Source organism: Oncorhynchus mykiss, chromosome 24 (genome assembly GCF_013265735.2).
Source record: "Oncorhynchus mykiss isolate Arlee chromosome 24, USDA_OmykA_1.1, whole genome shotgun sequence".
Classification (NCBI taxonomy): Eukaryota; Metazoa; Chordata; class Actinopteri; order Salmoniformes; family Salmonidae; genus Oncorhynchus; species Oncorhynchus mykiss.
In genome coordinates this window covers 19,866,258-19,880,989 of record NC_048588.1, presented here as the reverse complement: position 1 = coordinate 19,880,989, position 14,732 = coordinate 19,866,258, and the positions used below count along the sequence as shown (strand labels likewise).

Genomic DNA, 14,732 nt, shown 5'->3' with positions numbered 1-14,732 from the left:
ACAACGCTAGAGAGGCCGGCTTGCCTACCAAAGAGTAAGGACCCACATATGGATCATTATGAAGCCTAAAACAGAGCACACCACTCTTCTGTAAAGGAACACTGGAGGCTAAAAGGGGCTGCTTCTCTACACAATGCTGCCATGAGAACTGAATAAAAGCCAGTAATCCATGTATAAGTAATGATCCAAACAAACTTAAGAGGGTTTGACTGGCAGGTCTTACCTTAATAGCCTGAAGGTGGCGTGCCTCTTGCTTGTGCCTCAGAAGCTCCCTCTGAGAGGACAGAAAGACAGACAGACAGACTCAGAGACATTTCATTAGGAGGGGAAGGTCTGTGTTCTTATGGCAGCTCATCCACATTAAGCCCAATTACCACTGTACCTTCAGATCAAGAGCCTCCTCCATGCTTTGGTCCAGACGACTGCGGATTAGAACCTTCAAAGCGAGGGGATGAGCGGCATTATGTGAGAATAGAGAAATGTCAGAGCTTATAAGGAGACAGTGACCTGGCATGAAAGCAGGCTAAGCAGATAACATAGACTAATTCATGCTTCAACAGTATCTGCGTCTTCTCTGGACTCTAGAGTGACAATAAAAACATTATAGCATGCCGAGGTCTGACACAGTCACATCACAGTGAGTGGCTGAACATGCTGTATTATCTAGTGACTAAAGAGGATGGGGGCGGACACAGTACCAGCTGCTGCTCAGAGTTAGCTCTGCTATCCCCGAAGCCCAGGGAGACGTCCTGCTCGTCCTCAGGGAGAGAGCCGTGCAGCAATAGAGCCTGGAGAGAGAAGAGAGGGATAGATACATACTGTACCTACTGTATACGTAACAAAGTCTATACACCCAGAATATATTTCACAGTATAAAAACACAGAGAGAAAGACAGCTACACACACACACACACACGGATGTACAACCTCACCTATACCACACGGCTGCCAACCTGAACTGGACAGTGAAAATAGAGCAAATGCTTGGCTTAGACATTGCAGGACCATTTTAAGCTCAGTTGGGCAGGGCGGGGTAGAGGTGGGGGGTGATTTTTATACCTGACATGATAGATTAGATTGTGCTGTTTTAGAGCAGTTAAATCCTGATACCAGATAAAGCTTGGATGATCACAATCTCATTGTAAACTTACCTTAGCTGGAGCCTTGGAGGGATACGTCTTAGACACACTAAACATGTTCCCATAAAGCTACACTGAACAAAAACATTAATGCAACATGTAAAGTGTTGGTCCCATGTTTCATGAACTGAAAACAAATATCCCAGAAATGTTCCATATTCACAAAAAACTTATTTCTCTCAAATGTTTGAGAGATGCACAAATTTGTTTAGATCCCTGATAGTGAGCATTTCTCCTTTGCCAAGATAATTAATCCGCCTGACAGGTGTGGCATATCAAGAAGCTGATTAAACAGCATGATCATTACAAAGGTGCACCTTGTGCAGGGGACAATAAAAGGCCACTCTAAAATGTACAGTTTTGTCACACAACACAATGCCACAGATGTCTCAAGTTTGAGGGAGAGTACAATTGGCATGCTGACTGCAGGAATGTTCACCAGAGCTGTTGCCAGATAATTGAATGTTCATTTCTCTACCATAAGAGAATTTGGCAGTACTTCCAACCGGCCTCACAACCACAGACCGCATGTATGGCATCGTGTGGGCGAGCAGTTTGCTGATGCCTACATTGTAAACAGAGTGCCCCATGGTGGTGATGAGGTTATGGTATGGGCAGGCATAAGCTACAGACAACGAACACAACTGCATTTTATAGATGGCAAGTTTCTGCAGTTGCTCTTCATCAACTTCGTCCTGTAGCCATCGCCTGTATTGTGGGAGGCTTTATTGTCAACAAATCACTAGGGTACAGTAGATATATACAAATAAATGTGATATTGGCCTAATTGATTGTACAATGTTTAAACACATAATATGGTATTATGACTTCAGTTTGTGAGTGTGTGATATGGGGGTTAGAAATATTTTGACTTTATAAAGAAAACCTTTAATAAAACACTGCCATGTTGATCTGAGCCATTCCACTGGGCACACACTGGTTGAATCAACGTTGTTTCCACATAATTTCAATTCAATTACATTGAACTAACGTGGAATAGAGGTTAAATTGACGTCTGTGCCCAGTGGGTTACTGTTGGAAAACCACATTAGTGTCCGACTTTTGGCTGTCCCAGATGCACCTCCCCCAACTTCACTCCTCGACTTTCGTCTGCAGTCGGTTGCTTCAGCCTTACCACTCAAACGTGCCCAAAATCTGCAGTGCTGCTCGTGGTTAGTCATCTCGCTGAGTCTACCTTTAGATTATGAAGTCAATCTCAATATGATTCAGAAGCTTGAAAACTCCATTGGATTTTTGCCCCGCAAAAAACTATAACGGAACATAATTCATGATGTTTTTTTATTTTACTTTAAGTTTGTTTTGGAGTCTTAGACAATAGTTTCAGCATGGTTTTCCTTTTTCAAACAAGTTTGTTAATTATTTTATTTCAGTTTACTACTTTGTTTTTGTTTTGGTTTCAGTTTTATTTTACTATATAACCTTGGTTTATGTGTGTGTGTGTGTGCGTGTGCGGGTGAATGCATGTGTGTGCGGGTGTGTGGGTGCATGCATGTCTGAGTGCGTGTGTGTGTGTGTTTGTGTGAGTCCATGTGTGTGTGTGTGTTTGTTGTTAGTTACCTGCAGGCGGAACACCATCCTCCTGGCCTCCTGCATCTCCTTTTCCAGCTGCTCCTGGTGACACTCCAGCTGCTCCTCCCATGACCTCTCCTCCTCTGGCCCACCATGCCCTGTGGCAGGACACAGGCCGCAGAGAGACAACACCTCTTCTGGAGGGCACAGACAGACACGCGGACAGACGGAGACAGACAGACGGACAGACGGACGGATGGACGGACGGACGGATGGATGGATGGACAGACAGATGGATAGATGGACAGACAGATGGATAGATGGACAGACAGATGGATAGATGGACAGACAGATGGATAGATGGACAGACAGATGGATAGATGGACAGACAGATGGATAGATGGACAGACAGATGGATGGATGGACAGACAGATGGATAGATGGACAGACAGATGGATAGATGGACAGACGGACGGACGGACGGACGGATGGATGGATGGATGGACAGACAGATGGATAGATGGACAGACAGATGGATAGATGGACAGACAGATGGATAGATGGACAGACAGATGGATAGATGGACAGACAGATGGATAGATGGACAGACAGATGGATAGATGGACAGACAGATGGATAGATGGACAGACAGATGGATGGATGGATGGATGGATGGACAGACAGATGGATGGATGGACAGACAGATGGACAGACAGATGGATAGATGGACAGACAGATGGATAGATGGACAGACAGATGGACAGAGACAGAAACAGAACGGGCATGATAAAACATCCTTTTTGTAGCAGATTAATCTAATGGAAACGGATCTCAGCACGAGAAAATGGATGTGCAGCCAACCTGTATCAGATTTCCTTTCCGTCAACTCTGATTTGTTATCCCCAGGCTCGGCATGGTCTTCAGATTGAGCTGAGATAAATGCTTCTTTAGGAGTGTCTGTGGACTGAGCGATGATGTACTCTTCTTTAGGGGAGTGTGCAGGGCTGGCTGAACTGAGGCTGCAACAGATGGTGCGAAAAGACAGGAATAAGGAATGAGTTTGTTTGCTGCTGAGCCAAATAAAAAGAAACAGTAAATAAATCTAAAAGGAAGACATTATTCTTCTTGAAATTACATATACTGTACATAAATGCCATCTGGACTAAGCAATATTTCAACTGAATGATACACTGTGAACATACACTCCCTCCATATTTATTTGGACAGTGAAGCTAAAACTTTAAATTTAGCTCTATACTCCAGCATTTTGGACTTGAGATCAAGTGTTTCATATGCAACTGAAAGTATGTATGAAAATACACTCAAATAAGAGGTGACATTCTGTACAGTGGCCTAATATTAAACATTTGATATCAAATCCAAAATGCTGGAATATAGAGCCAAACTAAACGTTTTAGCTTCACTGTCCAAATAAATATGGAGGGAGTGAAAGTAAACACAGAGATGGACTTTGTTTGTTCATTCATTCATTCAACTTGATTGACACAAACATAAGTGACTGTTTGTATAAAGTTTTACTTAAATTAGAATACACTTTACAGGCAACAGCAGACACATGGGACACATTGAGTCACAATTATTTCAAAAAGTAAAATAGGGGCAGGATTTAGAAACAAGCTGTTTTAGTGTTTTGGGGATGAACACATTCTTAGGATCATTTTTTCCTCAGGGGACATCAGTTCAAAACTAACAATGATTTCAATGTCTCTGAGAGGATTATTTCCTCTTTCAGCATGTATTGAGTCTGTTATATACTGAGTCTGTAAGGTACTGGGTCTGTTAGGTACGGAGTCTGTTAGATACTGGGTCTGTTATATAGTCATTCTCTTAGGTACTGAGTTTGTTAGGTACTGGGTCTGTTAGGTTCTGGGTCTGTTATATAGTCATTCTCTTAGGTACTGAGTCTGTTAGGTACTGGGTCTGTTAGGTACAGAGTCTGTTAGATACTGGGTCTGTTATATAGTCATTCTCTTAGGTACTGAGTTTGTTAGGTACTGGGTCTGTTAGGTTCTGGGTCTGTTAGGTACGGAGTCTGTTAGGTACTGGTTCTGTTATATAGTCATTCTCTTAGGTACTGAGTTTGTTAGGTACTGGGTCTGTTAGGTTCTGGGTCTGTTAGGTACTGAGTCTGTTAGGTACTGGGTCTGTTAGGTACGGAGTCTGTTAGATACTGGGTCTGTTATATAGTCATTCTCTTAGGTACTGAGTTTGTTAGGTACTGGGTCTGTTATATAGTCAGTCTGTTAGGTACTGAGTCTGTTAGGTACTGGGTCTGTTAGGTTCTGGGTCTGTTAGGTACTGGGTCTGTTATATAGTCATTCTGTTAGGTACTGGGTCTGTTAGGTACTGGGTCTGTTAGGTTCTGGGTCTGTTATATAGTCAGTCTGTTATATACTGAGTCTGTAAGGTACTGGGTCTGTTAGGTACGGAGTCTGTTAGATACTGGGTCTGTTATATAGTCATTCTCTTAGGTACTGAGTTTGTTAGGTACTGGGTCTGTTATATAGTCAGTCTGTTAGGTACTGAGTCTGTTAGGTACTGGGTCTGTTAGGTTCTGGGTCTGTTAGGTACTGGGTCTGTTATATAGTCATTCTGTTAGGTACTGGGTCTGTTAGGTACTGGGTCTGTTAGGTTCTGGGTCTGTTAGGTACTGGGTCTGTTATATAGTCAGTCTGTTAGGTACTGGGTCTGTTAGGTTCTGGGTCTGTTAGGTACTGAGTCTGTTAGGTACTGGGTCTGTTATATAGTCATTCTCTTAGGTACTGAGTTTGTTAGGTACTGGGTCTGTTAGGTTCTGGGTCTGTTAGGTACTGAGTCTGTTAGGTACTGGGTCTGTTATATAGTCAGTCTGTTAGGTACTGGGTCTGTTATGTACTGAGTTTGTTAGGTACTGGATCTGTTATAAAGTCTGTCTGTTAGGTACTGGGTCTGTTATGTACTGAGTCTGTTACGTACTGTGTATGTTATGTAGTCAGTCTGTTAGGTACTGGGTCTGTTATGTAGTCAGTCTGTATGTTATGATGAGGTCTAGGCCTCTTGTCATGTTCCCTCTTCTGTGTTTTCTAGAAATGGGATCATGTGTACTATGACCCCAGGCATTGGAAATGGCTCTCAGATGGGGGATTCCAAGATCCGTTTCTTAGTATCTGTGGGAAAACAACCATGCTTCTGTCTGTGTTATAAAGTAATTTGCCAGACAAGGGATAAACTACACCACTATTCAGGGCAGTATGTCTGTTTAATGAATTTGAAATATGTATTTCAATGACTTTTTTTGCGTATGTTGTCATTTGTATTTTTTTTTACCCTTCACATTAGCATTTTGGTCATTTAGCTTCTACAGTAACTTACAGTCAGTGCATTCAACTAATGTAGAAAGAGGTAAACAAGCACATTAGCACAGTGATAGCAAGTAAGACACTTTTACCATTACTGAAAATGTTGTTGAGGTTAAGGAGGTACTTGCAAATGTATTTTGTATTTTGAATATTCAAGATACAATACTTGTATTTTAAATCAATGCTTTGCAAAAGTATTATGTATTTTATTTTAATACCTTGGTCTTCATGGTATTTTGTAATTGTATTTTGTCATGTTTGCCCATCTCTGCCACTTTTCAACATAAGACCCTTGGGCATAACATGTTGAAAAGGGGAGAGAGACTATGTTTGAACCTTTCTGCAAGATTGGTGGATGATGATGGATTGCATTTATGTATCCATATGTTACTTGGTGTGAAGAGGAATGTTGACATGAGTAATTAGACTCACATTACAGCCTGTGTGTGAGATGAACATCTGGTTTAATGTAGTGTTAGGATGGCATCTGTCTTTTTGCATTTAAAAAAACAACATTGCATGACTAAATTTGAGAGCTGCGACCGTATAACTGCCCTGGCTTGATCTCTCCCTTTTGCAAACCATGTAATTAGATGGACTTGGGGTTGCTATAGGGAAAGAATACTACACATTGTTTTTACTTTAACGCCAATTCCACGATAAAAGAGAAATGCTGAGAATTAGATTTTTCACTTAAAAATGTATGTAAAAAAAAAAAAAGATTGTCAAATTAAACAAACTGTACAACTAGGTTTGTTAGTGTTAGTGAATGATTAAAGGGTAGATAAACGTAAATTATATGGTAACAGAGTGATCGTGAGGTAACAGAGTGATGTTCAGTGGACATTGTTAAAAGTAGTCCTTGTGCATATAGTTATGTGGTTTGTTTTACTTTGCAATCACTGGTTTTTGTTTGACATACATTTTAAAGTGAAAAATCGGAGTCTCGGCATCACTCTGTTACCATGGAATTGACGTTTATCCACCCTTTATCCATTCACTAACACTGTGAACAGAGGGAGATGTATGGGGGTTAATTGGGCCACAGGTGGGTCTGTATGTATGTGCTCTCTTACTGTGCCTCAGCTATAAATGATTAATACTGTATGTGGAGGCAGGTACCATATAATGCTTGCTTAGATCGATATGTAATTGAGTTGGTAGGGATGTATAGTAGATACAGTATGATGACATGAATAGAATTGTGAGAATTATGTTATATACAGTGCATTCGGGAAAGTATTCAGACTCCTTGACTTTTTCCACATTTTGTAACGTTACAGCCTTATTCTAAAATTGATTCAATTGTTTTTTTCCCTCATAAATCTACACACAATACCCCATAATGACAAAGCAAAACAGGTTTTTAGACACATTTACATAAGTATTCAGACCCTTTATTCAGTACGTTGTTGAAGCACCCTTGGCAGCAATTACAGCCTCGAGTCTTCTTGGGTATGACACTACAAGCTTGGCAAACCTGTATTTTTTGCAGATCCTCTCAAGCTCTGTCAGGTCCTTGCTGCTGAAAAACATCCCCACAGCAAGATGCTGCCACAACCATGCTTCACCATAGGGATGGTTTTTATTTTATTTTATTTGTTTAACCTTTATTTATTTAGGCAGGTAGCACCACAACATGACAACAACATGGTAGCAACACAAAAATGGGAGCAGCTCAAGCATGGTGCAAACATTATTGGGCACAGACAACAGCACAAAGGGCAATAATGTAGAGACAACAATACATCACGCGAAGCAGCCACAATTGTCAGTAAGAGTGTCCATGATTGAGTCTTTGAATGAAGAGACAGATATAAAACTGTCCAATTTGTGTGTTTGTTGGGGCTCGTTCCAGTCGCTAGCTGCAGCGAACTGAAAGAGGAGCGACCCAGGGCGAACCAGTGCTTTGGGGACCTTGAACAGAATGTGACTGGGTGTTGTATGTGGATGATGAGGGCTGCAGTAGGTATCTCAGATAGGGAGGAGTAAGGCCTAAGAGGGTTTTATAAATAATCATCAACCAGTGGGTCTTGCGACGGGTATACAGTTGACCAGTTTACAGAGGAGTATAGAGTGCCGTGATGTGTCCTATGAGGAGCATTGGTGGCAAATCTGATGGCTGAATGGTAACATCTAGGTATTGGCCAGGTGATAAGGCCAGGTTTCCAGGTTTCCTCCAGACGTGACGCTTGGCATTCAGCGAAAGAGTTCAATCTTGGTTTCATCAGAGCATAGAATCTTGTTTCTCATGTTCTGAGAGTCCTTCAGGTGCCTTTTAGCAAACTACAAGCGGGCCGTCATGTGCCTTTTACTGAGGAGTGGCTTCCGTCTGGCCACTCTACCATAGAGACCTGATTGGTGGAGTGCTGCAGAGATGGTTGTCCTTCTGGAAGGTTCTTCCATCTCCACAGAGGAACTCTAGAGCTCCGTCAGAGTGACCATCAGGTTCCTGACCAAGGCCCTTCTCCCCCAATTGCTCAGTTTGGCAGGGCGGCCAGCTCTAGGAGGAGTCTTGGTGGTTCCAAACTTCTTCCATTTAAGACTGATGGCGGCCACTGTGTTCTTGGGGACCTTCAATGCTGCAGACATTTGGTACCCTTCCCCAGATCTGTGCCTCGACACAATCCTGTCTCTGAGCTCTACGGACAATTCCTTCAACCTCATGGCAAGGTTTTTGCTCTGACATGCACTGTCAAATGTGGGACCTTATATAGACAGGTGTGTGCCTTTCCAAATCATGTCCAATCCATTGACTTAACCACAGGTGGACTCCAATCAAGTTGTAGAATCATCTCAAAGATGATCAATGGAAACAGGATGCACCTGAGCTCAATTTTTAGTCTCATAGCAAAGACTCTTACTGTAACTTACTGTATGTGAATAAGGTATTTCTGTTTTTATTTTATTTTATTTTTTGCTAACATTTCTAAAACCCTGTTTTCGCTTTGTCAGTATGGGATATTGTGTGTAGAATGATGAGGAAAATGTTTTATTTAATCCATTTTAGAATAAGGCTGTAATGTAACATTTTTGGGAAAAGTGAAGGGGTCTGAATACTTTCCGAATGCACTGTACCATCATACTCAGGAAGTTTGGAAAATGTTCTGTCATAAGGGGCCTACTTTGATGATTCTACTGAGCTACAGAGAAACAAGGACAGCCGGTTTCATCTTATCTGATTCTACTGAAGTGATTATCCCTAAGTACTCCACTGCAACTCATTTCAAATCATCTTGGAATAAGAACTGCAGGCAAAGACGTATGAAGTACATGCCAACCAATGTTCTGTATAAACCACTCTTATCGCGGCACCGCCCTTCCTTTGCCCTGGGTGCAGTTTGTTATAGCTACATGTGGTAATTTCTGTGGATTTCCCTTAAAGGATGTACCCTACTGATCTGTTGTGCCAACTGAAACAACAACATACAGTAGAGATACCAAAATTAGCCACTGAGATTAGCAAGAGATGAGCTTCACTTCAGCATATCTGGTCTTTGCATGTCTTTTGTAATCCCTTTATTTTATATTATTTAACCTTTATTTAACCAGGAAGGGCTCATTGAGATTAAAATATATTTTTCAAGAGCACCCTGGCCAAGATAGGCAGCACCAAGTCATTACAAAAAAAATCACAGACAGACAACATGAAAAACTACAAGTAATCTAGTAAAAACCATTGAATACACAAGAGTATGAAACAGCAAATTAAAAACATTGACAGGTCAGGGAATCAGCCCCAAAATCCTTCATCAGTGATTTAAAAACACCAATCGGGACAAGTTCTTCCAGTTTAAAAGTATTTTGTGAGGTGTTCCAAGACGATGGCGCAGAGTACATGAAAGCCCTTTAACCAAATTCAGTTCGGACATTTGGAACAGTTAGCAGGATAAAGTCCAGCGAACAAAGAGAGTACCCACCACTTTTCTGAACAATAAAAATGCACAAATAAAAAGGTAGTAAACCCAAAATGGCTTTGTAAATAAAAGTATACCAGTGGCTGAGCCTACGAGTGACTAGAGAAGGCCAGCCAACCCTGGTATACAAAGTGCAGTGGTGCGTAAGGGTTTTGCAATTTAAAATAAATCTCAAAGTGCCATGGTAAAGAGTGTCAATTGATCTCAAACACTGAGCGGAAGCATTCATATACACTGCTCAAAAAAATAAAGGGAACACTTAAACAACACAATGTAACTCCAAGTCAATCACACTTCTGTGAAATCAAACTGTCCACTTAAGAAGCAACACTGATTGACAATAAATTCCACATGCAGTTGTGCAAATGGAATAGACAACAGGTGGAAATTATAGGCATTTAGCAAGACACCACCAATAAAGGAGTTGTTCTGCAGGTGGGGACCACAGACCACTTCTCAGTTCCTATGCTTCCTGACTGATGTTTTGGTCACTTTTGAATGCTTGCGGTGCTATCACTCTAGTGGTAGCATGAGACGGAGTCTACAACCCACACAAGTGGCTCAGGTAGTGCAGCTCATCCAGGATGGCACATCAATGCGAGATGTGGCAAGAAGGTTTGCTGTGTCTGTCAGCGTAGTGTCCAGAGCATGGAGGCGCTACCAGGAGACAGGCCAGTACATCAGGAGACGTGGAGGAGGCCGTAGGAGGGCAACAACCCAGCAGCAGGACCGCTACCTCTGCCTTTGTGCAAGGAGGAGCAGGAGGAGCACTGCCAGAGCCCTGCAAAATGACCTCTAGCAGGCCACAAATGTGCATGTGTCTGCTCAAACGGTCAGGAACAGACTCCATGAGGGTGGTATGACGTCCACAGGTGGGGGTTGTGCTTACAGCCCAACACCGTGCAGGACGTTTGGCATTTGCCAGAGAACACCAAGATTGGCAAATTTGCCACTGGCGCCCTGTGCTCTTCACAGATGAAAGCAGGTTCACACTGAGCACATGTGACACACGTGACAGTCTGGAGACGCCATGGAGAACGTTCTGCTGCCTGCAACATCCTCCAGCATAACCGGTTTGGCGGTGGGTCAGTCATGGTGTGGGGTGGCATTTCTTTGGGGGGGGCACACAGCCCTCCATGTGCTCGCCAGAGGTAGCCTGACTGCCATTAGGTACCGAGATGAGATCCTCAGACCCCTTGTGAGACCATATGCTGGTGTGGTTGGCCCTGGGTTCCTCCTAATGCAAGACAATGCGAGACCTCATGTGGCTGGAGTGTGTCAGCAGTTCCTGCAAGAGGAAGGCATTGATGCTATGGATTGGCCCGCCCGTTCCCCAGACCTGAATCCAATTGAGCACATCTGGGACATCATGTCTCGCTCCATCCACCAATGCCACGATGCACAACAGACTGTCCAGGAGTTGGCGGATGCTTTAGTCCAGGTCTGGGAGAAGATCCCTCAGGAGACCATCCGCCACCTCATCAGGAGCATGCCCAGGCGTTGTATGGAGGTCATACAGGCACGTGGAGGCCACACACACTACTGAGCCTCATTTGGACTTGTTTTAAGGACATTACATAAAAGTTGGATCAGCCTGTAGTGTGGTTTTCCACTAATTTTGAGTGTGACTCCAAATCCAGACCTCCATGGGTTGATAAAATTGATTTCCATTGATATTTTTTGTGTGGTTTTGTTGTCAGCACATTCAACTATGTAAAGAAAAAAGTATTTAATAAGAATATTTCATTCATTCAGATCTAGGATGTGTTATTTTAGTGTTCCCTTTATTTTTTGAGCAGTGTATAAAATATCCCCATATAGCTGAAGTCGGAAGTTTACATACACTTAGGATGGAGTCATTAAAACATTTTTTTTTTCAACCAATCCACAAATTTCTGGTTAACAAACTATAGTTTTGGAAAGTCGGTTAGGACGTTACTTTGTGTATGACACAAGTCATTTTTCCAACAATTGTTGACTGAGAGATTATTTCACTTATAATTCACTTTATCACAATTCCAGTGTGTCAGAAGTTTACACACACTAAGTTGCCTGTGCCTTCAAACAGCTTGGAAAATTCCAGAAAATTATGTCATGGCTTTAGAAGCTTCTGATAGGCTAATTGACATATGGGAAATCATGGGAAAATCAAAGGAAATGCCTGAAGGTACCACGTTCATCTGTACAAACAATAGTACGCAAGTATAAACACCATGGGACCATGCAGTCGTCATTTCGCTTAGGAAGGAGACGCATTCTGTCTCCTAAAGATGAACATACTTTAGTGTGAAAAGTGCAAATCAATCCCAGAACAACAGCAAAGGACCTTGTGAATATGCTGGAGAAAACAGGTACAAAAGTATATCCACAGTAAAACGAGTCCTATATCAACATAACCTGAAAGGCCGCTCAGCAAGGAAGAAACCACTGCTCCAAAACCGCCATTAAAAAGTCAGACTACGGTTTGCAACTGCACATGGGGGAAAAGATCATACTTTTTGGAGAAATGTCCTCTGGTCTGATGAAACAAAAATAGAACTGGCCATAATGACCATCGTTGTGTTTAGAGGAAAAAGGGGGAGGCTTGCAAGCCAAAGAACACCATCCCAACTGTGATGCACGGTGGTGGCAGCATCATGTTGTGGGGGTGCTTTGCTGCAGGAGGGACTGGTGCACTTCACAAAATAGATGGCATCATGAGGAGAGAAAATTATGTGGATATATTGAAGCAACATTAAGACATCAGTCAGGAAGTTAAAGCTTGGTCACAAATGGGTCTTCCAAATGGACAATGACCCCAAGCATACTTCCAAAGTTGTGGCAAAATGGCTTAAGGACAACAAAGTCAAGGTATTGTTGTGGACTTCACAAAGACCTGACCTCCGTCCCATAGAACATTTGTGGGCAGAACTGAAAAAGTGTGTGTGAGCAAGGAGTACAATCCTGACCCAGTTACACCAGCTCTGTCAGGAGGAATGGGCCAAATGTCACCCAACTTATTGTGGGAAGCTTGTGGAAGGCTACCCGAAATGTTTGACCCAAGTTAAACAATTTAAAGGCAATGCTACCAAATACTAATTGAGTGTATGTAAACAGACCCACTGGGAATGTATTGAAATAAATAAAAGTTTAAATAAATAAATCTCTCTCCTATTATTCTGACATTTCGCATTCTTAAAATAAATTGGTCATCCTAACTGACGGAAAACAGGGAATTTTTACTAGGATTAAATGTCAGGAATTGTGAAAAACTGAGTTTAAATGTATTTGGCTAAGGTGTATGTGAACTTCCGACTTCAACTGTATAAAATATAGTAAATCCTCTTCAAATAATAAATGTTTTTACCTCATATCTTTCTTCAATGTAACTGAATTGCTTTATATTTTCAATGTTATCTCTGAAAGAGGATCACTTACACACATTCAAGACCTGTGGCCTAGTTTTACAGTATAATGTAATTTGTTTGTTTACTGTCAATTTATTTTGGGTTAGAAATAAAACCTCCACTATGGTGGGCAAATATTAAACAGAAATTATCCTAATCTCTGGAACTAAATACTATATAACACTAAAACACAATTTGAGATTGGACATGCTCATATACAGTGTGATGCTAATCAGTCTGATCAAAGTAAATCTGAGATGTGAGCCAATCTGCAAATGGAAATCACAGCAATGCCAAACACTGTAGTTAGCTGTTGCTAGGCAATGTCACACATCCAGCTCACATAGACTTCCAGACAAACACCTACACGGACGCACAGTACCCATACCAAAGAAACACACACCCACACCTACATTCAGACAATAGCCGACAGCCCAGCCCTAAAATGATGTGAACTACTCAATTTCTACAAGGTATCACACTATGATTAGTTTCTCCAACACGTGTAATATATATCTATATTGTATGAACATAAGATAATATTGATTAGACAAAGAAATGGCATCTCCTTCTAAATGACATAGTGCTTGCATTGTATTGAGGTGTCATAACCACTCCCGTCACTGTTAAGGTAGCAACATGTAAAGACAATGAACAAACACTGCATTTCTATAACCACTGATTGTAACAATGAGAGGGAGCGAGACAGTGTTATGTAAAAAAAGAGATATTGCAAATAATTTGTCAAATCCAACTCTTACCATTTCATCTGTTTGGCTCCCATGCTGGTTTGTTGCACTCTTAACCTCCCATTCAGCCTCTGCCCTGCATGTGGGTGATGCTTCCCTAGTCAGTCAGAAACATAGCCCCAAAACAGACCCAGCAGCAGGGGTGGGAGCAGCACTGCCAACACTAAACCAGCGGACTGAGCCTCCACGTCGCACACACTACTGTGTTCAATCTGCAATAACAGCTAACAGTGTGTTCAAACCTTCTCCAGCATATTCCTTACATACAGCTAGAAATCCTAACCAACAGCTCTGGACTCTTCTCTAAATCACTCCCTGGAAGAACCCAATGGAAATCCTGGCTCAATCCCCCCAGCCCCTGGCAGAAGGGAGAGGATTGGTGTTCAGGCTCACCAGCGGCTGCCTAGTTTTTCAGAACACACTCCCCCTGTGGCTGAGCTCACCAGCTCCCATTCACAAACACAATGTTTGTGTTCTTTCTAGAGGAGAATTCCTGCAGCTCTCCTCCTCCATATATTTTCTCCCTTGCTTTCTCTCTCCCTCAGCCTATATCTCCCTCCCTCCTCACAGTCTTTCTCGTGTTCAGCCGCACAGGCTTTTTTCTCTGTCCCTTGTTCTTTCAGTGAGCAGCAGGGCTGTCAGACATAGCTCT

General features: G+C 42.1%; 1 protein-coding gene across 9 annotated transcripts in view; it reads right to left on the bottom strand.

Moving 5' to 3' along the window:
• The window catches only part of LOC110503956 (dixin-A), a 27,871-nt gene extending 13,139 nt beyond the window's left edge, over positions 1-14,732 (bottom strand). For 3 of the 9 annotated variants that reach the window (XM_036961501.1, XM_036961502.1, XM_036961503.1), the window contains exons 1-6: positions 14,093-14,730; positions 3,531-3,688; positions 2,718-2,866; positions 699-788; positions 383-436; positions 224-274 (exon numbers count right to left, since the gene is read on the bottom strand). In XM_036961501.1, coding sequence (XP_036817396.1) covers positions 224-274; positions 383-436; positions 699-788; positions 2,718-2,866; positions 3,531-3,688; positions 14,093-14,115 — 525 coding nt within the window. In that variant the 5' untranslated portion in view covers positions 14,116-14,730. Of the gene's footprint in view, positions 1-223; positions 275-382; positions 437-698; positions 789-2,717; positions 2,867-3,530; positions 3,689-14,092 lie in introns of all 9 variants that reach the window. The other 6 variants (XM_036961499.1, XM_036961500.1, XM_036961506.1 and 3 more) reach the window with 5 other exon arrangements.